Here is a 23,207-nt window from a genome sequence, read left to right on the forward strand (position 1 = left end):
TCCTAGAAGATAGGGAGTCCCGCTCCTGGTGTGTCCATCTGGGCTGGGAGAAGAGGGGTCTTCAGGTTTACAAGGAGGAAAGATACTAACAGAGCCAGGGTCATCCTTGTTTGGATTAGTCAGTGATCCCTACAGTAGCTGAGGTTTATTAGGAGAAATGGGCCTATTTACACAATTGTCATCAAGTATGTCCAGAGGGGGTTTATTGGTGGTTAGACACATTTTTTAAGAGGCCCTGGGATCAGGATCCTGATTTAGGGCCATCAAGGCCTTGACACAGGGTACCTCAGTCCATTTGCCCTGTTTCCTGCAAAAGAGATTGGAGAGATCGTATTCAAGTTTAATGTCCATTAATGGGCCATTTTCCCTCAATCCCTGAGGAGTGCTGAGGCCATGCAATTTTACAGAAGATCATTTTTTTTCTTTCTTAGATCTTGCAATCTGAATTATTCCAGTGGGTTAAAAGGCATCCCAAGGAAGAATCCTTGGGAACTGAAGATATCCCATGCTCTTAGGAAAGTAGAGAATGTTTATTACCAAAAATCCGCTGTGCCTCCTAGGTGGCATCTATGCAGGGTATGTCAGAGGTTCCTAGTGTCAAAGTGACCAGAGGCAGCCTTCTAAGAAGGTGCAATGAACGCTGCCTTACCTTGGAGGGATGCTAATGTCCCTCAGCTTCCCCATTGCATTCTAGATGACTAATGGGAGCCAGTGAATGGACCAAAATGTCATGGAGAAGCTGTCATTCTTAAGCCATGGAAAATACCAGAAAAGTTTTACAAGGGGAAATTATATACTATTGTAACTTAAGTAGTCAGTAGGGGACATTGATGAAGAATAGTAAAGATAGAAATCCATCCTGGTCTAAGTGACATTCTAACACATGTAAGTCTTTTATAGCTTACTTCACTAGAAGTGGTCCCTGGTTGGGTTTTAATTCAGTTTGGTACTGGTTTTAGCCAGCTCCGAATGGAGGTCTCATGGTCAGAAGTGGCTAGGCCAGGGATTTGGAGGGGATTGCATTAGATGAATGAGGAAGAAACCTTACATGAGATTTTTAAGATCAGCAGCCATCCTAGTGACTTAGGTGGTGGTCCTGCACCCAAAAAAGACAACTGTGTATAAGAATAGGAATGATGAGAGGGCATTGAGTTTATGGGTCTTATAACCATAAGCTAGCCAACATAATAGCTTCCAGTCAAAAGGCAGGCTCTCTCATCCCCATAGAGTAGCCATGGGCTAGAGGACTGCAGCCTGAGCTGTTGACATGAAAGTATTCCAATAAGCCCATACTCTTTGAGTCTCTAAAATGAAAGTAAAAACAGAAGAAAGAGTAACTCACCAAGTTTGCTCTGGCATTCAAAGTCCAGATGAAGGAAGATGCAGAATTCCTGTATAGGCCACCAAAATATGATGCAGGATCATTGAGTCCAATGGTCAAGAAAGAGTTGTAGAATTCTTGAAATGTTTTGCAGTGCAAAAAGGTGTTTTTATTCTAGCACGGGGACAGAACCTGTGGGCAGAAAGAGCTACGTTGTGATTGTGAGGAGTGACTGATTATATAGGGTTTTCTAGCATATGGCAGTGAAGGGGATGTTAGGGTTCCAGGAAATGGTCTATAGGTTCCTGGAGGTCTATTATTAAGATCATGTTTTTCTTGTATATCATTAAGACAGTTACAAAGTCTAGTAGAAACTCCACTAGAGTTTCATGTCTTACATGACTGTGATCTTTATCAGTTGATCATTTGTTTTCCCCCTGCCTTTGTTCTTAGGCAGTTACTAGTGCCTGAGGAATGTTATATATATAACCCATCTTAAGGGGAGGGGGCCTTGGTGGGGTGTCAGCTCATGTTTTGTGCTCAGCTTGCCTTTTGTTCTCTCATCAACTTAGTGGAAGGGTTGAGGGAAAAGGAGGGATCTAGGGTCCTGCGAGGCTTCTGTCTTGACTGAGTAGATGGTAACTTGAATCAAGATAGATGATGCTAAAGACATTTACAGGCTTGGAGAAATCAGAGATGTCCTATAAATCACTGGATAAATGGGTCTGGAGTGCAGGAAAACAAACTAAATTGGAGATCTATATCTGGATATCATTAGCATTTTGGAAATTGCTGAAGTCTTGGTTGCGGATGAGCTCAAGTAGCCTGAGTGCCAGAGGAAGAAGAGAAGTGGTCCAAATTAGGAATCCTGGAAGTGCCAAGATTGGAGGGGCAGGAAAAGAACAGAGCTTGGGAGGGAAACTGGAAAGGCAACTGAAAAAGTGCATGCTTTATGAGGAATACAGTTTGGATTAGAAGAGAGAGAGTGGGCAATGATCAGTGGTGACCTTACGCTAAACACAAGGATGCAGAGGAATGGAGGACTGACTTCGTTCAGCCTTACCCACGGGAGAGGACTAGAAATCCTGTGAAGTGACTTCAGGTCACCATAAAGACTTCCTAGCACAACAAGCTAGATTAGAAGAGTTTCCCAAGGAGGTAGCAGGTCCCCATGCTAAATGCATTGAGCACTAGTTGATGACCACTTGGTAGGAATGTTGTAAAAGGATTCAAGCATCAGGGGACTAATTGTACCAGCTGGGTCTTTAAAGTCTTTGTACATCCTGAGACACTATGATGTTGTGTCTTGAAGGTGGGAGGTTGCCTTCTTCTCTCGCCATCTTCACAACAAAAGAGCTATTCCTGAATTTTCCTTTCCCTCGATCATCTGTAAGAGAGCTGTTTCTTACGGAATTAGCTACACTCCCTGGGACATATTTATACTCTCAACCTGGACATCTTTCCAGAAATTTTTAATCTGCTTTACTTTTAGGCAGAACTTCCTTTTCATAAGCCGTGTTCCAAACTAAGTTCTTTTGGATTTCCAAAAGGATCACTCATAGTTCTACCATTCTGGCAATACAACCCATATTAAATATAATTAATATCCTTCCCTGTATCATAAGTGGAGCTCACAAAATCTATCGGCCTTCATACTTCCAGACTAGGAATTCCGATCTTTCTGCCCTGATGTGAATACTTTTCCTACCTTCTATCTGAAAAATTTCCAGCCCTTTTTTGTGGTCCTTGAAGGTTGGCAACCAGTGTGTATATCATTCCAGGTGTGGATGCCTCACTGTTTCATATGTGATAGACACATTTTACTTTCCATATAATCAGCAGCACAAAAAACTATTTCTCAGGGAATGATTTATTGTAATTCTAAGTTCACTCTGAGTCATATAGACAACTGAGAAATATTATGTAATTGTACTTTGAACAAATATTCAGCCCTATAATACACTTACAGGAAAATCGTGAGTTTATCATTGATGGCTTTGTCTGACAGTAGCCCCAGGATTGTTCATCCTGTCAACTCTAAGATATGTAAAACCTTTGTAAAAACTTGGCTCCAGCAATGACTTTTTTCTTCACTTAAAAAAAGGTTAGGTTGGGGCGCCTGGGTGGCTCAGTGGGTTAAGCCTCTGCCTTCAGCTCAGGTCATGATCTCAGGGTCCTGGGATCGAGCCCCAAGTCAGGCTCTCTGCTCAGCAGGGTGCCTGCTCCCCTGCCCCTCTGCCTGCTTGTGATCTCTGTCTGTCAAATAAATAAACAAAAATCTTTAAAAAAAGCCAAAGGTAGTAGTAGAGTTGGTGTTTTTCATAGCTGGCCATCAGAATTGCCCAGGGGGAGGCAGTGGAGCTTAACAAAAGTATAGATTCCTGTGTTGATCCTCTCATCAGAATACCCAGAGGAAGACTAGGAATCTGTATTTTTCATAAGAGGACCAGTTATAATGCAACTAGCTTGCATTGAACCAGACAACCTCTAATTCCTTTTCAGCAGTAACATTCCTTGGTTCAAATATTAACTAGCTGATATGGAACTTTTTCTTTTTTTTGTACTAACCCCATTCTGTTTTCCCTTTTCGTCACCATTCAGGGTCTGCTAAGCCAGTCGGTGATTTCTTCAACAGAGAAGCTCCCCTCCAGAGGCTCTAAACATTTGAGGCTCACACCTGTTCCCTTAGTGGATGAGATGACCTCATCGGCTCTGGTCAATATTAATCCCTTTACGCCAGAATCCTATAGAAAACAATTCCTTCAATCCAATGGCAAGAGGAAGACCCGAGGAGATCTGTAAGTGTACTGTTGCATCTAACTTTTGAGAACTGATCTTAGTATGGTCAAGTAGAAGGGAGAGTGGAAAGTAAGATTAGGAAAAAGAACTCTATTTGAATGCAACTGATACCCTGTTCTCACATCGCTCCTCCCTACATGTTAATGTTGGTCTGTTTTGTCATGGAGATTCTAGCATGTCTCCATTCTGAAGTGTACTGTATGGTGTCTTCTCTCTCAAAGAATAGGGCAGAGTAAACAATAGACATCTGACTTCCATTAGCAAGTTGAATGAGCTATGGAATTGCATTCAAGTAGTCTCCCCTGGGTGACAGAAGGCTAGTCATTGGGGCAGGTGTAGCTCACACTTCAGGGAGTATACTGCTGTTTCCAGTATAACTGTGTGACTGAGAGCTATAACGCAAGTATTTGAGCCTCTCTGCAGGTGACAGGAGATTGGCTGAGGAGAAAAAGATAGTGTTGCTTTTGGAGGTACTAAGAATAGAAAGCCAAAGTGTAAAACTCCACAAGGTCTCAATGGTAGAAATTGTCCAAATGAGGACTGTACGTATTACTTAGGGACATTTCTTTACTATGTCTCTTCAATGCTTTTTTTTTTTTTTTTTTTTTTACACAAAGGAAAATCAATAGCAAAATAAATGCACAGCTAACAATCTGAGGTATGCAGAACATTTAATGTTTTAGTTTGAGTTGTTTCATTTGGAATCAATGACTCTGTATTAAGCAGCTTTGTGGCCAGAATAGGTTTTCTCAATACTATCTCCTGGATCTTAAGTTAACAGAACTTCAGTCCAAGTATACAGGTCCACTTTTTTTTTTTTTTTTAACCAAGAATTCTATTGGTTTTAGCTCTTCACGTATCTTTGAAAACCATCAGAATTAATTGATTCGCCTCTCATGGAAGCTAGCCAGAAGAGACCGTTAATTTGCATTTCCTGCAATGAAAGGGATGACACTTTAGTAACAGCTCTTGGTGCTTTTGAGTGGGCAATTTCCCCCCCTTACTTACTGTGCTGTTGTTTTTTTGTGGGGTTGTTATTTTATAAAGTATTGGAATGTCATATTAAACTTAAGTCACAAGTGTCCAGCATCAGTTTGTCTCCACGAGTGTAACATCTTCCTCTATTTGCACTTTCTATCCTGCAAAGAGGATTTTGTCGGAGCTTTTTGGAAAGTAGCTGAAAATATCTTAGGCAGTGTTAGAACGTATTCTGCTGGACTGATGGCCTTCCTCTGAACCTCGGGCAAAGCGGGGAGATGAGTTTTGAAGGGGAAGGTTGCGGTGGGACAGAAAGAGCCCTCAGTTTCCTGTGTCCCGTGTGATCTCCCCTCCGTGGTTCAGTGTTGCTCTGCTTGCCAAGAACCCCACTCCGGCCCCTGGGCTGATTCCTACTCATTCTGGAAACTTAACTTGCCTATCCTCTTTCCCGAAAGGCGTTTACTCTTGAAATCATGATTTGGGTGCTGCCTGTGGTGTCCCTTGATATCTTGTTCTTATTCTTGCTTCTTACATTGAAACTTTCTATTTATCCTCGTCCCCAAATACAGGCTGACGTGGGGAAGGAATTGTCTTATTTACTCTTACAACCTCAGAACCTAGTTGAGTATGAAGCTCAGTAATGTCAGTCATACATTGATATCACTTCTTTTTTTTTTTTTTTTTTCCCCTAAGTGAGGAAGCTGGTCCAGGGGAAGGCAATGTAGAACAAGGGCTACCTGCCAAGGTGAGCACAGTTCTTTGTTCCAGCTGCCATAACTTAGTCACCTCATCCTGTTGCCAAACTCTCTCTCTCCTCTTATCCTTCTCTCTCTCCTTACCACCCCCACCTCACTTTGTAGATTTGCAAGTGTGCTTTGCAGCTGAATTGATCTGGACTCTCGACAGAGTCTGTATTCTTAGCTAGTTATTACTTTACCCAACAGAGCCTGATCAATATATCACCGAATCATTACTTTGCAGTGTTTTTAAATTAATGGCTACTGCTTCTATCTTGGATTTAGGGGAAAATTCTCTATTCACGGGGTTAGAGAAGTGAAGGGAAAATTCAAGATATTTAAGGTCCAAAAATGGAAGAGCAGAAGAGAGAAAAATGGCATAAAGCCATAAGTTTAAATATAAAATGTTTGCTCTTAAATATATCAGTTATCTATTGATTTTTTTTATATAATGCTCACAGTCTTTGATGTAGCATCCCTCATTTGATAACCTAGCCTAAGAAAATAATGTTGTAAATATTATCACCAGAGATGTTTATTGCAGTCTTAGCTGTAATGGCCAAGAAGGGAAAAAAAAAAAAAAGGAATACTAAATGTCCAATAACAAAAGAATGGCCAAATAAATTGGAACTTAAAGTAGAATATTAAATTGCCATTAAGAAGCTTATAATACCATGAAAACATGTTTATGCTCAATATTCAGTTTACAAAAGTGGAGGGGAAGGGCTTAAGGTTGGGGAACAATGTAGATGGTAAACTGGCTTATTTGCTGTCTGAGATGAGGATGGGAAGGTAGTGGCTGAGCAATTGGTAAAAGACTTTTAGGTTTCCGAGCAGAAGTTTGGATTCCTTGGGGGAGACAAGTAGGTGTGTCTTATTCTATGGTAACATTTTGCAAAAATAATTTTCATTATTAGAAGAGATGGAGAGAGGGCTTATAGCTGGCAGCCCCAGACATGGGAGAAACAGAACTTGAGATTGGCTAAGGGCAAAGAAAATTCTAGATCTTGCTAATGAAGACTGGTTGGTATTAGTTGTTGAAATGAGGAGCTAGTAAGAGTCAGGATTCTTTAAAATCCAGTTAGATGAAAACATTCTTGCTAACAGGGACATTGGGAAAGAATGACTTCATGGAGATAAAGTGGTTTGGATTGAGATTCATATAAATTCATGGAGATTTTTATCATCTTAGCTACGATTTTTCTGAGAATTTACTGTGTGCTTGGCATTGAGCTAAGTTATACACACACAAACACACACAAACACCTTTTCTCATATAATATTTAAAAGAACCCCAAGGAGTAGTTGCTAGGATGCTCACTTTACTTTAGAAGAGAAAACTGATAAAGGAGTTCAGTGATTTATTTTATTTCTTAAATTTTTTTGCCTAGGGCTACCTACTAGCTGGAAAAAGAGAGAGATTGCCAGTTAGCCAGTAGGTGGAAGGATTGCTGTACCTGAACACATAAGCTGAAATAATCAATTTGACAATTTTGTTCTCTGTACTAAGATTTTTGAGGAAGCAAATTGAACAATAAGTTCATTCAATTTGAGATGGAAACACTAGCAGCCAGAGTGTGAGGTAGGTAGACAAGAGTCAAAGGGAGGTGTCTTTTTTTTTTCTCCTTAACAAGTTCTACTTGGATCCCAGCCATTCCTTCAGCTGAGGACAGTAACTGTTGCTGTGAGCAGGTGTTTTCTCCCTAAAAACATATTGAGAATAAGAATATCCCATTAAGAAGAAATAACCTAGAAAAAGACTTCATATATGAAAAAATGCCAGTACAGAGTTGTATAGATGGTTATGAAGAGTACAAAAGGTAGTCAGGAACGGGGGAGCTTCTTGCTACCATGAATTACTGACACAGAATCCAACAGATTTGCCTCAAAAGTCTTTTTGAAAACTTTGAGAAATTTTGGAATATGCCTTAGATTTATTGCTCACAATATGTGAGAATTATTTTAACATTTTAATAAAATATTTCAGAGGTGTGTGCTACGAGAAACCAACATGGCTTCCCGCTATGAAAAAGAATTCTTGGAGGTAGAAAAAATTGGAGTTGGGGAATTTGGTACAGTCTACAAGTGTATTAAGAGGCTGGATGGATGTGTTTATGCAATAAAACGTTCCACAAAACCTTTTGCAGGATTATCAAATGAGTAAGTGCCTTTGAAATGTACTAGAAGTACAAACTTGAATTTGGAAAGTTGTTTCTCGTCAAAACATTTTAAATAATAGTACTGATGTCATTAAAAACATACCCATTGCTATCCCTTCCATTGTATGTAGTCTTACATTCATAATCTTTCTGAGTTTTCCAAACCAAAGATAAGTTATTTCCTTAAACTAAACCATAATTATTTGGATACAATTCTGTTACAGTGTTTTTGTTTGTTTTCTTGCATAGTTCTTGAGGCTATTTTTACTGGTGTTCCTGCTTTTGCTTTAATGAATAGATATATGGAATGATCTGCCTGTTAGTTCATTAAAAATATTGCCAAGCAGGAAGTTACTGTTAACTCACTGGTTATCTTCACTTTGTATTAATAATGAATTCAATAATGAGTTCAATGTTTCAAAGACTACAAGTGAGGAAAAGGCAACAAAATTTAACTTTCATTCCCAGAGCTAATTGTTCAGAAGTCTTCCTTTTACAAAGAAAACAATTATTTTTAGATTCAACCAATGCTTTTTGTTAACTGTAGGAATGTAATAGTTTGCTGAATCTGAAGTTATGGACCTCAGAATTCTTCATTTTTATACCAAAATTCACTGAGTATTATATTTCACTTTTTTGTGTTTTTTTTTTTTTTGTGTTGAATTTTTTGTGTTGGATTTCCTGTTCCATAATGAATATGTCTCCCCAGGACAGCCCCTATGACCATGTCATATTGGCTAAGTGTAATATTGACTCTAATGACAGTCCAGTCTTCATAGAGAAGACAGAGGATCCATTACAATATCCAACTATCAAGTCCACAGTGGCCTTATTAAGCCCATCAAAGCTTTTTTTAAAATTGTGATACAGTGAAATTAAGACTCAAAGCATGTCTGCCACTGAGACAGTAACAACCTAATACTCCTCTTTACATATGCCACATTCAATAAAAAATAACATGGATTTTGGTACCAGGATGATCAGTGTTCTTGTCTTAGGTCTGCTATCACTGACTTGACATTGGGCCAGTCACAGCTTTTCTAAAGCCTTCATCCTTGCCACTATATCTTACTGAGTAGTTATGAAAATTAAATGAACTAAAATACTAAGTAAGCAGTGAGTACTCGGTAAATGTTCTGCCACTGTTAATTATGCCTCATATATTGTCTTTTATTTTTATCAGTATTTTTATTATGTTCAATTAGCCAACATATAGTACATCATTAGTTTTTGATGAGTGTTCAACAATTCATTAGTTGCTTATAATACCCAGTGCTCATCACAACATATGTCCTCCTTAATACCCATCACCTGGTTACCCCATCCCCTCCCCCAAGCTTCTGTAACTCTCAGTTTGTTCCCCAGAGTCCAGAATCTTGTCTTAAAAAAAAACAAAAAAACAAAAAAACATTTGCATGTATATTATCTTGACTCATTTTTCTTGATGCTTGTCTGTCTTCTAGGAATTTGGCTTTGCACGAAGTTTATGCTCATGCAGTCCTTGGGCATCACCCCCATGTGGTACGTTACTACTCTGCATGGGCAGAAGATGACCACATGATCATTCAGAATGAATACTGCAATGGTAAGTATGCAGACTAGAATCTATGGAGAAGGGGATGAACATCTGTATCCAGGAAAAAAATCTTTGCCTCCCCCTTGTAGTTTATGCTAGGCATAGCTGAGTCATACCTAAAAAGTCTGTACTATAGTTTTGCTTGGAAGCAGAGCACTGGGGACACAAGTTGTGTTGAAAAGGAATTTCCATTTTATGCTATGTCGTATATCTTTCAGAGCTGATATGTGGCTGACACATAGAAGCTATCAACCCCTTCACACTTTACTCAATATTTAGAAAAATTTTGCCCTAGTGGTTTGAATGGTAAATCCTCTTCTTATATTTGCTAGGTATTCTAAAAGATGCAAACCATAGTCCCTATCATTTTCAAGGAGGGAGTGGTAAACTCACACAGCCAACTTTTGATTAATTTGCAAGTGGATTCCTGAATTGGGGCATAGTTCATGTATCTTGATGCTTCATACCTTTGAGCTTTATTTAGTTTTTTTTTTTTTTTAAGATTTTATTTATTTATCTGAGAGACCGTGAGAAAGGGAACACAAACACAGGAAGTGTGAGAGGGAGAAGCAGGCTATCTGCTGAGCAGGGAGCCTGATGTGGGGCTCCATCCCGGGACCCTGGGAACCTGACCTGAGCCAAAGGCAGACGCTTAATGACTGAGTCACCCAGGCACCCCAAGCTTCAGTGTTCTCACCAGAGAATGAGCGTGGGGTGGGTGCTGGGAATGAAACTCAATGACTTCAGGGATATTCCTTCAGGACTATACATACACAAACGGGCAGAACTTTTTCTGGGCTAATTAAATTTAAAAAAATAGTCTTTTGGTTTAACCTATTTTAATTTGTGATTAAGGGGTTGACATAACAGTACAGTTACACATGATTATTCACAGAGATATTTCTCATCAAAATGTTCCCTGATAAAATAGGAAAGTGCTACCAAATTAAATAGAAGCTTGCTGGCATTTTAGGAGTAACTATCCATATTCTGGTCATGATTAAGATCAGATAATAGCATCCCTCCCAAACTTCCTCCCCCTAAAAAACAACATGCACACCCACCCTCAGGTTTCTCTCATAGTACAGTTTTGGAGTAATTTCAGTTACCATCCGGTAGCGCTGAGCATGTATGTATAATTTGACTTTTGAGGAGAGCGGTCAGTGATAAAGCTTCATCATTATATATACAAGTAAGTTAAGTAGATAATATTATGAAATGCTAGAAACATAGAAAATATCACACATATACTGCAAAATAATGATGGGGTTTTGTTAGGGTCTGATTTCCTTGCAGTATTAACTGTGAACTTTGTTGGATTTTTTTCCTCTAGCAAGTTCACCTAAATCCCTTTTTCTAATAGTCTCTTTAGGATAAAAAATGGACCCTTTCCTTGTGATAGAGAAGTTGATACTTTTCTTAATCTTCTCTTCCTAATTCCACCTTATCATAACCTGAGATTCCCTATTCTTCTCCCTCCCCACCCCAAAATTGGCTTTTTTATTAAAAAAATTATTTATTTGACAGACAGAGATCACAAGTAGGCAGAGAGAGAGGGGGAAGCAGGCTCCCCACTGAGCAGAGAGCCCGATGCGGGACTTGATCCCAGGACCCTGGGATCATGACCTGAGCTGAAGGCAGAGGCTTTAACCCACTGAGCCACCCAGGTGCCCCCCAAAATTGGTTTTATTTTCATGATTTTTACTACTAACAAAGATAGTATCAGAGAACAAACTTAGCCAGGAAAGTCAAACAAAACAGAATTAATTTAATCAGATTTGGGGCATTGTAAAGATTTCAAATTTTAAAAAGAATAAGAAGGAGTGATTTTTCCTATTACAAATCCTCTTCTAGTTCTTTTCAACAGCTGAATCCCTTCTATAGGAGTGACACTGTATTAAGTTCCAGGGTGAGATACACCATAGATTGAGCCAAGAAGTCCTTCCAGGAACTTCACTCCACTTGCTGTGTTACAATGAATACACAAGAGACAATTAGCTTCAAAGCCAGGTAGTACAACTGGATAAAAAGCATTCAGAGAAGATGCATATGAGCAAGGGGCAGCACAGTGTGGCAGAATGGGCCTGGGCTTAGGCACACCTAGGCAGACCTGGGTGTGGCACAATAGTTGTATGATATCTGGGATGTCAGTCCCACTGAGTAAAGAGATCCTAATATTTACTTGAGGAAGTAGTTTGAGAAATAGCAGCAATGTATGTCAAAGGCCTGCACAGTGCCAGTACCTGATACATCATAGGAACTCAATACTTGTTATTAGAGCAGCCCAAGAAAATCTCATAAAGGAGGTAAGACTTCAAAGAGGGTTTGCCAAAAGATTACCAGAGTTTAAGGAAGTAGAGGGAAGACTTCATTAGAGGAACAGCATGCAGACAAAGGGCATGGTTTTGGGAATGGGTCTGACTCCACAAATAGGAGACTGACAGGACCGAGGTGATCCCTATAATAGGAAAAAGATCAGCAAGGTAAGGTGTGGGAAGACTACAGAGGGCTTTTGGATGTTTCTGGGCAGTTGATTTTGGAGTAGATTTATGAGGAATCATTGTGTGTTTACCATGGTGGTCTGCTAACCTCACCGCATACTTGCCCATTAAAATGTAACTCTGATTTATCAAAATGTAATTCACATACATTGCTTTCAAATGTGAACTGATCATTGAAAATAAAGCATGCCCTTATACTTGTCTTATTTGTAGTTATGGATAATCTATAACTTTGAGACTTTGCCTGTGGCTCTAAATCAAGGAGAGTTAAGTCCAAGTATTTGTAAGGTGGCAGAGTAGCCAGTGCCCGATTCCTCCTAATGCTTCTCACCTCCATCCTCTCCCTCTCCCTCTTTCTCCTCTCTTCCTCCTCCTGCTTGTCACCTTTACCCTTGTACCCCCAGCCTGTTCTAGCAGTCAGGCTAGAACATTTATAGTTATGGTTCTATTCAGATTATAAATGACATGACTTAGATAATGTACATCATAATTAATAGAGACCGGCAGTTACCTGATTTTCCCAACTGTGACTCGTGAGCCCTGAACCGATCAAATGTTCCTTCTTCCACTGTCAACTTTGCCAAGATCTCCTGCGTATCACCTTGGGGTCAGCCTCTGAAACCTGAATGTCTTCCAGCAAGCAGATCAATTATGCAGCCGCCAGGATTCCGAACGACTCAGGATGGGATGGTTAACCTCTCCCTAACAGTGGTATTTTTTTGTGATGACTTCTGTCACTGACATTTTATAGAGCCTGTTCCCCTAGGATGGTGGTTCTTGGATTTGTTCTAGTGATGTGACATCCAGAAGCCTGCATTCTCTGTGGAACACCATGAATACTGGTTATGTTTTTTTTTTTTCCTACCAAACAAGGAATAACTTTACTTGCAGAAAAATATGCTTGTGTTGTAGATAGCAACATAAAATCAAGATTTTGAGAATACACGTGTATGAACAAAATATCCTGTTGAATTATTGTTCTGCTGTTTACATTTCATTGTTGGAAGGCATTTGCTATTTATTTTAGTATCTCTCAGTCCTCATAAACAGATAGAAAAACATAGATTTGTCTTTCTTAAGTTTCTTTTTTTTCCCCTTCCCTGCCAAGTAGGGAAAGCACTTTTATTTTATCTAAAGGAAAGAATTCAGCCAGCCATCTCAAAGATGGTTTGAGAAGAGCTATCTAGGAGCTGATTGTTTCCTCCTAGGGCATAATGATGGCAATCATGGTACCACCTCCAGATGGTACGTTGGGGTATGGAGTTAAGGCTCCAGTGTAGCTGAGATTAGTAGGGATGAAGCTTATAGTTCATTCAGCATTGCTCTATGAACACCTACTTCCTTAATACTATTTAGCAAAGAACAGTTAATAATGTTCTCCAATAAGAGGAAGACAATCAGCTTTAGCTGTGGCAAAATAAAGACCTTCTAACACTTCTGCATAAATGCTTTTCAGTAACTTTTACTGTTGTTAATTATTATTTGGCTACCTTTAATATTACCTACAGAGCTTCTAAGTAATTAAAAGTGCTGCTAGCACTGGTCTAGTTACCTTAATACCTGTAGCTCTTCAGGGAATTGGCAATATATCTTTGCTTATTACCTTAAAGACCATCTTAAAGGGTTCCTACATACCCCCAGGATGTTTCTCTCTTTTCATACCTTTTATGGGGTCCCTGTCCCAGTCTTTCCTTTCCCTCTGTTGTGAGAATAGATATTCAGTTCAGAATACATATTATGTGCAAGACCTTGAGAAAGTGAAATGGAATAAGACAGGGCCCTGTCTTGAAGGAGCACTTAGCCTAGTAGGGAGAGGAGTTCCCAGGGACATGGGGGCCTTAGATGCAGGCTTCCTTCTCCTCGCCACACCTCACAGCTTCATCTGCAAACTTAGATTCAAGGTGACTTTGTTTCAATTCACTCTTCTTTCTATCTAATGTCCTCTTCCACACATACCTTGTAAGAAGATTCCCAGAAAAAAAAGCACATCCTTCACTTTAGGCCTCTTTGTGTTTCTGAAAAGGGCTAAATCTCTTCTCCTTCCTGAATTTAATTATTTTAACATGACCGGTCGATCTTTATATTGCATTTTACAGAGGATACTTGAAAGAATCATTTCCTAAAAAATACCATTACCATCTCAGATCCTATTGTGCTGGACACATACTTGAAGGCTGGAGCCCTAACTGCCAGGGAGACCCAAGACTCTTTGATTTGACTGAAGAGGCTGCCAATGAATGCAAATTAATGAAATAAAGGGTTCAGAAGCATCCTAATACCTTAGGACAGGGGCAGCCAAGATCAGGTGGTCACATGAATCCAGGCCTTGATAATGATAAACCAAGAGTCTATCCATAGCTGATGTGCAAATACTGTGGCTCAAATAGGACTTAGATGTATATTGAAGGTTTATATTTTCCTTGGGTTAGCAGTCATTAAATATTCTTACTTTGTGATATATTTTAATGGAATTAAGTTTAGAATCAATTACATTAAAGTTACTAGTAGCCTGTAATAACCAGCTTGACACTGAATTAATCATCAATGTCAATAGTAGCTATTTGTCTAGGCCTGATTTGGCTTCTGGTAAATGATTAGATAACATTTTTTAAATGTTAGCTGGGGCATATTCAAGGCAATAGAACCACATATTGGATACCTGAGGTATGACATTTTATTTTCTTCTTTAAAAGTCCTGTAACTCTTCTCCAATGTGTCTGTGGTTTAGACAGTGGCAGATATTCTGTTTTACACTGAAACTGAATAATCTAGACTTGTTGGACTGAATTCATTTACAAGAAATTTCTTGACTGTTTACTACACTTTTACCTATTGAGATTCATAGTTTTTCTCTATTCTGTGGGGCTGCTGTCTGTTTTTCCTTCCTAGGTGGGAGCTTGCAGACTGCTATAGCTGAAAATGCAAAGTCTGGCAATCATTTCCAGGAGCCGAAACTCAAGGACATCCTTCTGCAGATTTCCCTTGGGCTTAAGTACATCCACAACTCTGGCGTGGTGCACCTGGACATCAAACCCAGTCAGTATGGCTCTGCTCTGCTCCTCTGGCCAGACTCCCCCGTGTCAGAATTGGTGCCTGTGTGTCTACCAAGTGTTGAAGATGCTGTTTGCTGGCAAAATCTTTCATTTGTTTCCCTAAAAAATTTAAACAGCTTTGTTCATTTTCCCCCTGGGACTAGGGAACAGAGAGAAAAGACTTTCCCGGATAATGAAGCCAAAGTATGAAAATAGGTCTCTAACCTCCTGCATGGTTAAGTGATCATGTTTTGGCTACCTCCCGAAATGTACTGACAACTAGTGCTGTATACACTCTTTCTAATTCAGCACTGACTAAAGTGAACAGAAATGGTTCTGAAACTCAATAACGTGAAACTCAAGGAAACATCGTTACCATTTTTTTTCGGGCTTATTTCTTTGTTTTGAGGCTACTAGCCTCTTCAGAGGATGAGGGGTGTCTGAGATCAGTTTCCCTTAAAATAGGTATTTTCAATCACTGAGCTGTTCAGAAGTAGTGTGAGAGATTCCACGGAAGAAAAGAAACACTGATAGTGTTATATGTACACAGAAGAGGAGGAAAGGAGCGTGGCTGAAATGACAGACACAGGAAAGAATCTTGGTGTGAAAAAGCTAAGGAATCATGACTTTGTCAATTCAGTATTTTTTGATTGTTAGTTTATTTTGTTTTAGGTAACATCTTCATTTGTCATAAGATGCAAAATGACTCTCCTGTAGTCCCAGAAGAGATTGAAAATGAAGCTGATTGGTTTCTCTCTGCCAATGTGATGTATAAAATTGGTGAGTTTGGGGTGCCTGGGTGGCTCAGTTGGTTGAATGACAGCCTTCAACTCAGGTCATGATCCTGGAATCTCGGGATGGTGTCCCGAATCGGGCTCCCTGCTCAGCAGCGGGTCTGCTTCTCCCTCTGACCTTCCCCCTTATGCTCGCTCTCTCATTCTCATTTATTTTAAAAAAATAAAATAAAATTGGTGAGTGTGCCTTAAGCTCTGACCTGTATATTATCTTATAAAATTTATAGTGATGACCCCATTTATTCTAGTTTTAAAGACGTGCTTTTAAAGGGCTCTACTTTTTTTTCTTTCTTTTTTCTTTTCTTTTTTCAGGTGACTTGGGTCATGTGACATCGATAAGCAACCCAAAAGTGGAGGAGGGAGATAGTCGCTTCCTGGCTAATGAGATTTTACAAGAGGTAAAAATTAGGGAAACAGAGGGTATTTTATAACCCATTGAACTTTTTGACTTTCAAATGAAGGTTCACAGTGCAAGAGATGTTCATAATTTTTTAAAAAGACTGTATTTATTTTATTTTATTTATTATTTTTTTTTTAGCACTCTACCACTTCTTTTTTTTTTTTTTTTTCCATATGGTATTTATTTTAGAGAGAGAGCCCTAGTGCATGAGTAGGGGTAAGGACAGAGGGTGGGGAGAGAGAATCTCAAGCAGACACTGTGCTGTGTGCAGAGCCCAGTGCAGGGCTTGATCTCATGACCCTGAGATCATGACCTGAGCTGAAATCAAGAGTCAGATGGTTAACTAGCCACCCATGTGCCCCAAAAGTTCATATTTATAATTTAAATTGATATTATCCACTTTCCTATTCAGAATTGAGACCAAAGATAAGAAACTTAAAAAAAAAAAAACCAACAAAAAACAGCATGAGGAAAGCTGGCTTGGTCATGGATTAATCAGTATTTTTGCTGTTTTTTTTTTTATAAAGGTCCTTTACTATTTCTCGTATTTCTCAGAATTCTTAAACTCATGGATTCCCTAGCAGAAAGGAATCCTTTATTGGTTCAGCCCATCTTTATCATGCTATCATCCTTCTGGTAGTACCATCAGCTCTGATGAAATGACCTTCATTTATTACCTTTTAGGATGTCTGTGGAGTCAGGGTAGGAAGGATTTAACTCCCTCTAGGATGATGATATCTGTGCCCAGCCAGTCTGTGCTTGAAGCCTCTTTGAGCCTGACAGAATAAAACAGTACCAAGAGTCTGCCTTAAAAGCTTCAGGGCACAGCAATGTGAATCGGGTGGATTGTGCTGTATCCTCCATCTTTTCTAGAAGTAAACTACCAGCCATGGCAGATGTGACCTTGCCCACTGTCCAAGCTCATATGTACTCAAAACAACCTCTTACCAGTTGTCTTTACTGTCATCTCACTAGGCAAACTAACCGGCCTTCCTATCTTCTGTTTTGAAGGATTATCAGCACCTTCCCAAAGCAGACATATTTGCCTTGGGATTAACAATCGCAGTGGCTGCGGGAGCGGAGTCCTTACCCACCAATGGCGCCGCATGGCATCATATTCGTGAGGGGAACCTTCCCAACGTTCCTCAGAAGCTCTCAGAAGAATTTTACAATCTACTCAAGGTGGTATCTCTTATGAGATGAAGAGAAGATAGAAATTTTTTTTTTTAAAGAAATACAATGGCAAGGAGGTGGGGAAGGGGAAAAGGAGGCGCTGGTGGTGCCAATGACAGAAGAAAAAGGAATCATGACCCTGAAGCCCAGAAAAGCCATAGGACAGAGTGAAAGCTTCTCAAGGAAACTTAGAGGATATTATAGAACCTTTTATGTTCCAATTTAAAATCCTGTTACATTTTTTCCTTTTCCCTTCCCAACAGGTGGGCAGTCCCAAGGCTCAGAGCAGTTCTCTGAGCCTCTGTATTCTCTGTATTCTCACCTTTGACAACTGATTAACTCTAAAATCAAACCTGGTCTTTTGCTCTTGTTTCAGGGTTTTAACTATTGTCATTGGTAACAGTGATATTATGAAAGAAATCTGAATTCTGAGTGTATAGAAGAAAGTATAAGCTATTTTACAGATGGGTAACTGGCAATACCACCAATCATCTGCACTATTGGAAAAAGGCATAATGTTAGTTCAGGAATCTATGTGTTACTTGTATTCTGTGATATCTGAGTATGTGTAGGGACAAGGAAAGAAGGTGCTTCTGTTGAAACAGAGGTACAAGAAAATGACACTCTTGAGAAGCTTAGAATTATACTAAGAATTCAAAATATCTACTTAAGACTTCATAGTTTGAGGAACAGGACTGGTTAGGACGCCTACAATAGCCTTAGAAACATCTACTCTTAGGGATTAAATTTGGGTTTCATAGTTCACCTGAAAACTTCAAATTTAGTTGCAAACTTGTCCTTCTGTGCTTCTGCTTTCCTGAAAGAATAAAGTAAACCCTTGCTCCCAGCGGACTTTCGTGCATGGCCTAATCCCTTATTTCTATGTGTAAATTACTCTTACATTTAGTTAATACATACCGAGTACTTCAGTGCTGGTCCAGTGCACTAGTTACACATGTATGTTAGTTCATTTAAATCTTGCGATGCTCCAGAAGATGAATATTGTTATCCCAAGTATCAGGAAAGGGAAAGTGAGTTTCAGCATAGTTAAGTCACTTCCTCAAGCTACTTAGTGAATGGTGGAGCCAGTTCTGAACATTGGTCTTCAAATGGAAGGTCCCGTGTTTTCTCCATTTTATGACATGGCTAATTGCTGTAAATAACTAGCATTTATTTTCTACTGTATTTAAATTGTTTTAGATTAAGGTGCTTTCTACCTGAAGATGAGTGTTGTAGGAATGCTGTCATGGTGGGGTATCCTTAGTTTTAAGTGGAAAGGAGCATGCTGGAGTAGAAAGCAAATGGAACTAGGAGTTGGTTGACTTGGGTTTTAGTTTTGGTCCTGTCAATAAGATGGGCAAGTCAATTTTTATTTTAGGACCTCAGTTTCTCCCCATTTAAAATTAAGGCATTAGATTAGTTAATCACACAACTAGCTCTAAAATATGATAATGACAAGTCAAAGCTATGGATGACAGATTCCACTGTATAGGGATGATGCTCCCATCCCTGGTGGAGCCAAGTTTTTATTTATTTCTTCCCCTGCAAAGTTAAAAGCAGAGTTTGACAAAACTCACCAGCAGTAGCTGGGTTGGAGTTGGCTTGGGTGGCGAGATTTTCCTAGCGGTGAAGTTTCTGTATCTTTTGTTTTGGTCGAACATCAACAGAGCATGATCCACCCTCACCCAAGGGAGAGACCTTCTGCAGCAGCTCTGGCCAGAAGTCGAGTTCTCCGGCCCTCCCTTGGGAAAGCAGAAGAGCTCCAGCAGCAGCTTAACTTGGAAAAGTTCAAGACAGCCACACTGGAAAGGTAGTTTTTTTTTGTTTTTGTTTTTTGCTTTTTTTTTTTTTTTAAGCCCTAGGCCCAATGTGGGGTTTGAACTCACAACCCCAAGATCAAGTCATTTATTTAACACATCCCCCTACCCACCTCCCTTCTGGTAATCCATCAGGTTGTTCTTTATAGTTAAGAGTCTGTTTCTTGATTTGTCTTCTTATCTTTCCCCGTTGCTTTTTTTGTTTCTTAAATTCCATGTATGAGTGAAATCACATGGTATTTGTCTTTCTCTGACTCTCTAGTTTCATTGATATCCTTGCAAATGGCAAGATTTCTTTCTTTCTTATGGTCAAATAATAGTCCATTAAGTATATATACCACATCTTTATTTATTTATTTTTATTTTTGTTTTATTTTTTAAAAGATTTTATTTACTTATTTGACACAGAGATCACAAGTAGGCAGAGAAGCAGGCAGAGAGAGAGGGGGAAGCAGGCTCCCTGCTGAGCAGAAAGCCTGATGTGGGGCTCAATCCCGGGACCCTGAGATCATGACCTGAGCCAAAGGCAAAGGCTTAACCCACTGAGCCACCCAGGTGCCCCTAAATTAACATACAATGTATTATTTGTTTCAGGGGTACAGGACTATGATTCATCAGTCTTACACAGTTCACAGTACTCACCATAGCACATAGCCTCTTCAGTGTCCATCACCCAGCCATCCCATCCCTCCCACCTCCATCCCCTCCAGCAACCTCAGTTTGTTTCCTGAGATTTAGAGTCTCCTATGGTTTGTCTCCCTCTCTGGTTTAGTCTTGTTTCATTTTCCTTCCCTTCCCCTATGATTCTGTCTTGTTTCTCTAATTCTTCATATCCAAGAGATCATATGATAATTGTCTTTTTCTGATTGACTTATTTCGCTTAGCATGATATCCTCTAGTTCCAACCATGTTGTTGCAAATACCAAGAGTTTTTCTTGATGGCTGCACAATATTCCATTGTGTGTGTGTGTATGTGTGTGTGTGTGTGTGTGTGTGTGTATGTATCACATTTTCTTTATCCATTCATCTGTTGATGGACATCTAGGCTCTTTCCATAGTTTGGCTATTGTGGACATTGCTGCTATAAACATTGGGGTGCATGTGCCCCTTCAGATCACTTCATTTGTATCTTTAGTATACCACATCATCTTTACCTATTTACGTATTGATGAACACTTGGGCTGCTTCCATAATTTAGTCATTGCAGATAATGCTGCTATAAACATTGGGGTGCATGTATCCCTTTCAATTAGTGTTCTTGTATTCTTCGGGTAAATACCCAATTGCTGGATTATAAGGTAGTTCTCTCTCTAACTTTTTGAGGAACCTCTACAACTGTTTCCCACAGTGGCTGTACTAATTTGCATTCCCACCAAAAGTGCAAGAAGGTTCCTTTTTCTCCTCATCCTCTTCAACACTCGTTGTGCCTTGTGTTGTTGATTTCCCATTCTGTCAGGTGTGAGGTGATGTCTCATTGTAGTTTTCATTTCCCTGATAAGTGATGATGACCAAGTTTTCATGCGTCTAATTGCCATCTGGATGTCGTCTTTGGAGAAATGTTTGTACATGTCTTCTGAATTTTTAATTGAACTATTTTTGGGGGGTTGTGTTGTATTAGTTCTTCGTATATTTTGGAAACTAGCCTTTTATATGATATTTGTCTAATATCTTCTCCATCCCATAGGTTGCCTTTCAGTTTCATTGATGATTTCCTTTGCTGTGCAGAGGCTTTTCATCTTGATGAAGTCCCAAAAGTTCATTTTGCTTTTGTTTCTCTTGGCCCAGGAAACATATTTAGTAAGAAGTTGCTATGGCCAATGTTGAAGAAGTTACTATCTGTGTTCTCTTCTAGGATTTTTATGGTTTCAGGTCTTGAATTTAGGTCTTTAATCCATTTTGAGTTTATTTTTGTGTATGGTGTAAGAAAGTGGTCCAGTTTCATTCTTTTGCAGGTAGCTATCCACTTTTCCCTGAACCATCTGTTGAAGAGACTGTCTTTTCCCCCATTGGCTATTTTTTCCAGCTTTGTTGAAGAATAATGTACTGTATAATTGTGGGTTTATTTCTGGATTTTCCATTCTGTTCCACTGATCTCTGTGTCTATTTTTGTGTCAGTACCATACCGTTTTAATTACTACAACTTTGTAGTATAACTTGAAGTCTGGAATTGTGATGCCTCCAGCTTTTCTTTTCTTTTTCAAGATTGCTGTGGCTATTCAGGCTCTTTTGTGGTTCCTTACAAATCTTAGGATTCTTTGTTCTAGTTCTGTGAAAAATGCTGTTGGTATTTTGACAGGGATTGCATTAAATGTAGATTTCTTTGGGTAGTACAGACACTTTAACAATATTTGTTCTTCCAGTCCATGAGTGTGGAATGTCTTTCCATTTCTTTGTAATGTCTTCAATTTCTTTCATCAGTGTTTTACAGTTTTCAGAGTACAGGTCTTTCACCTCTTTGGTTAGGTTTATTCCCAAGTATCTTATAGTTTTTGGTGTAATTGTAAATGGGATCAATTTCTTGATTTCTCTTTTTGCTGCTTCATTATTGGTATATAGAAATGAAACAGATTTCTTCAGATTGATTTCGTCTCCTGCAACTTTACTGAATTCATTGATCAGTTTTAACAGTTTTTTGTGGAGTGTTTAGGGTTTTTTATGTACGGTATCATGTCATCTGCAAATAGTGAAAGTTTGACTTCTTCCTTACTGATTTGGACTCCTTTTATTTCTTTTTTGTTGTCTGCTTGCTGTGGGCTAGGACTTCCACTACTATGTTAAGTAAAAGTGGTGAGAGTGGACATCCTTCTTTTGTTCCTGATCTTAGGGGAAAAGCTCTATTTTCCCCCATTATAGATGATGTTAGCTGTGGGTTTTCATAGATGGCCTTTATTATGTGGAGGTATGTTTCCTCTAAACTTACTTTGTTGAGTGTTTTTTTTTTTTTAAATCATGAACAGATAATGTACTTTGTCAAAAGATTTTTCCACATCTATTGAAATGATTATATGGTTTTTACCCTTTCTCTTATTGATGTGGTATATAACATTGGTTTACGAACACTGGACCACCCTTGCAACCCAGGAATAAATCCCACTTGTGGGAATGATTGTGGTGAATGATTTTTAAATGTATTGTTGAATTCAGTTTGCTAGCATTGAGAATTTCTGCATCTATGTTCATCTGAGGTATTGGCCTGTAGTCCTTTTTTAGTGATATCTTTATCAGGTTTTTATTTTTAAAAATTTTAAACATCACTTATGCCTCAATCAGTAGGATTTAGGAAACCTAATCTGCCGTGTGTTATGGCATGTATATGCCAGCCATTTTTTAAAGAAAATCATGGAGTTAATTTTCTACTCTGTATATAGCTCAGGCTTATTTCTATAAATGCTGAAATAAAAAGAAAATTCTATGTTAGTTTAGATCAAAAATATCATCTTTAATTTAGGATCAAGTAATATGTTTCTTCCCCTTTAATTGCCAGGGAACTGAGAGAAGCTCAGCAGGCCTGGTCTTCCCAGGAAGAGCATGGTGATGTTGGGGTCTCTGGGACCCCCACAGGATCAAGAAGCACCAAACGCCTGGTGGGAGGAAAAAGTGCAAAATCTTCATGCTTCAGCTGGGGGAAGTCTTCCCCATAAGAACTCAGTTCACACCAACCCCCCTTTTGTCTTATAGCTTCCAGAAAGAGATATTGACTGTGTCAGCCTTCCTCTTGTTGAGGGGAAGATTAAGCAACTGGAATGCCGAAAGAATTCAAAAACCACTCCTAATTTAGCATTGACAACCAAGATAGTCAAGCTATTAAGGCCTCCTATTTAGCAACGGTCCCAGGTACAATCACCGGCAGCCATTTCTCTTCTCTTGTTATATTCTTAAGGCTACCTATCAACAGTTTGTTTACTTCTCACACTCACTGA

General features: G+C 39.2%; 1 protein-coding gene across 1 annotated transcript in view; it reads left to right on the forward strand.

Moving 5' to 3' along the window:
• The window catches only part of WEE2 (WEE2 oocyte meiosis inhibiting kinase), a gene marked incomplete at both ends in the record, with an annotated part of 30,887 nt that extends 7,959 nt beyond the window's left edge, over positions 1–22,928 (forward strand). Inside the window, 10 exons of the mRNA XM_080818747.1 lie at positions 3,923–4,119; positions 5,792–5,843; positions 7,823–7,995; positions 9,458–9,579; positions 14,961–15,107; positions 15,776–15,883; positions 16,210–16,295; positions 17,309–17,479; positions 19,138–19,280; positions 22,772–22,928. Of these exons, the coding sequence (XP_080674873.1) occupies positions 3,923–4,119; positions 5,792–5,843; positions 7,823–7,995; positions 9,458–9,579; positions 14,961–15,107; positions 15,776–15,883; positions 16,210–16,295; positions 17,309–17,479; positions 19,138–19,280; positions 22,772–22,928 (1,356 nt within the window). The remainder of the gene's footprint in view (positions 1–3,922; positions 4,120–5,791; positions 5,844–7,822; positions 7,996–9,457; positions 9,580–14,960; positions 15,108–15,775; positions 15,884–16,209; positions 16,296–17,308; positions 17,480–19,137; positions 19,281–22,771) is intronic.
• Between the last annotated feature and the right edge of the window lie 279 nt (positions 22,929–23,207).

Source organism: Martes martes, assembly GCF_963455335.1.
Source record: "Martes martes genome assembly, chromosome: 11".
NCBI classification, from domain to species: Eukaryota; Metazoa; Chordata; class Mammalia; order Carnivora; family Mustelidae; genus Martes; species Martes martes.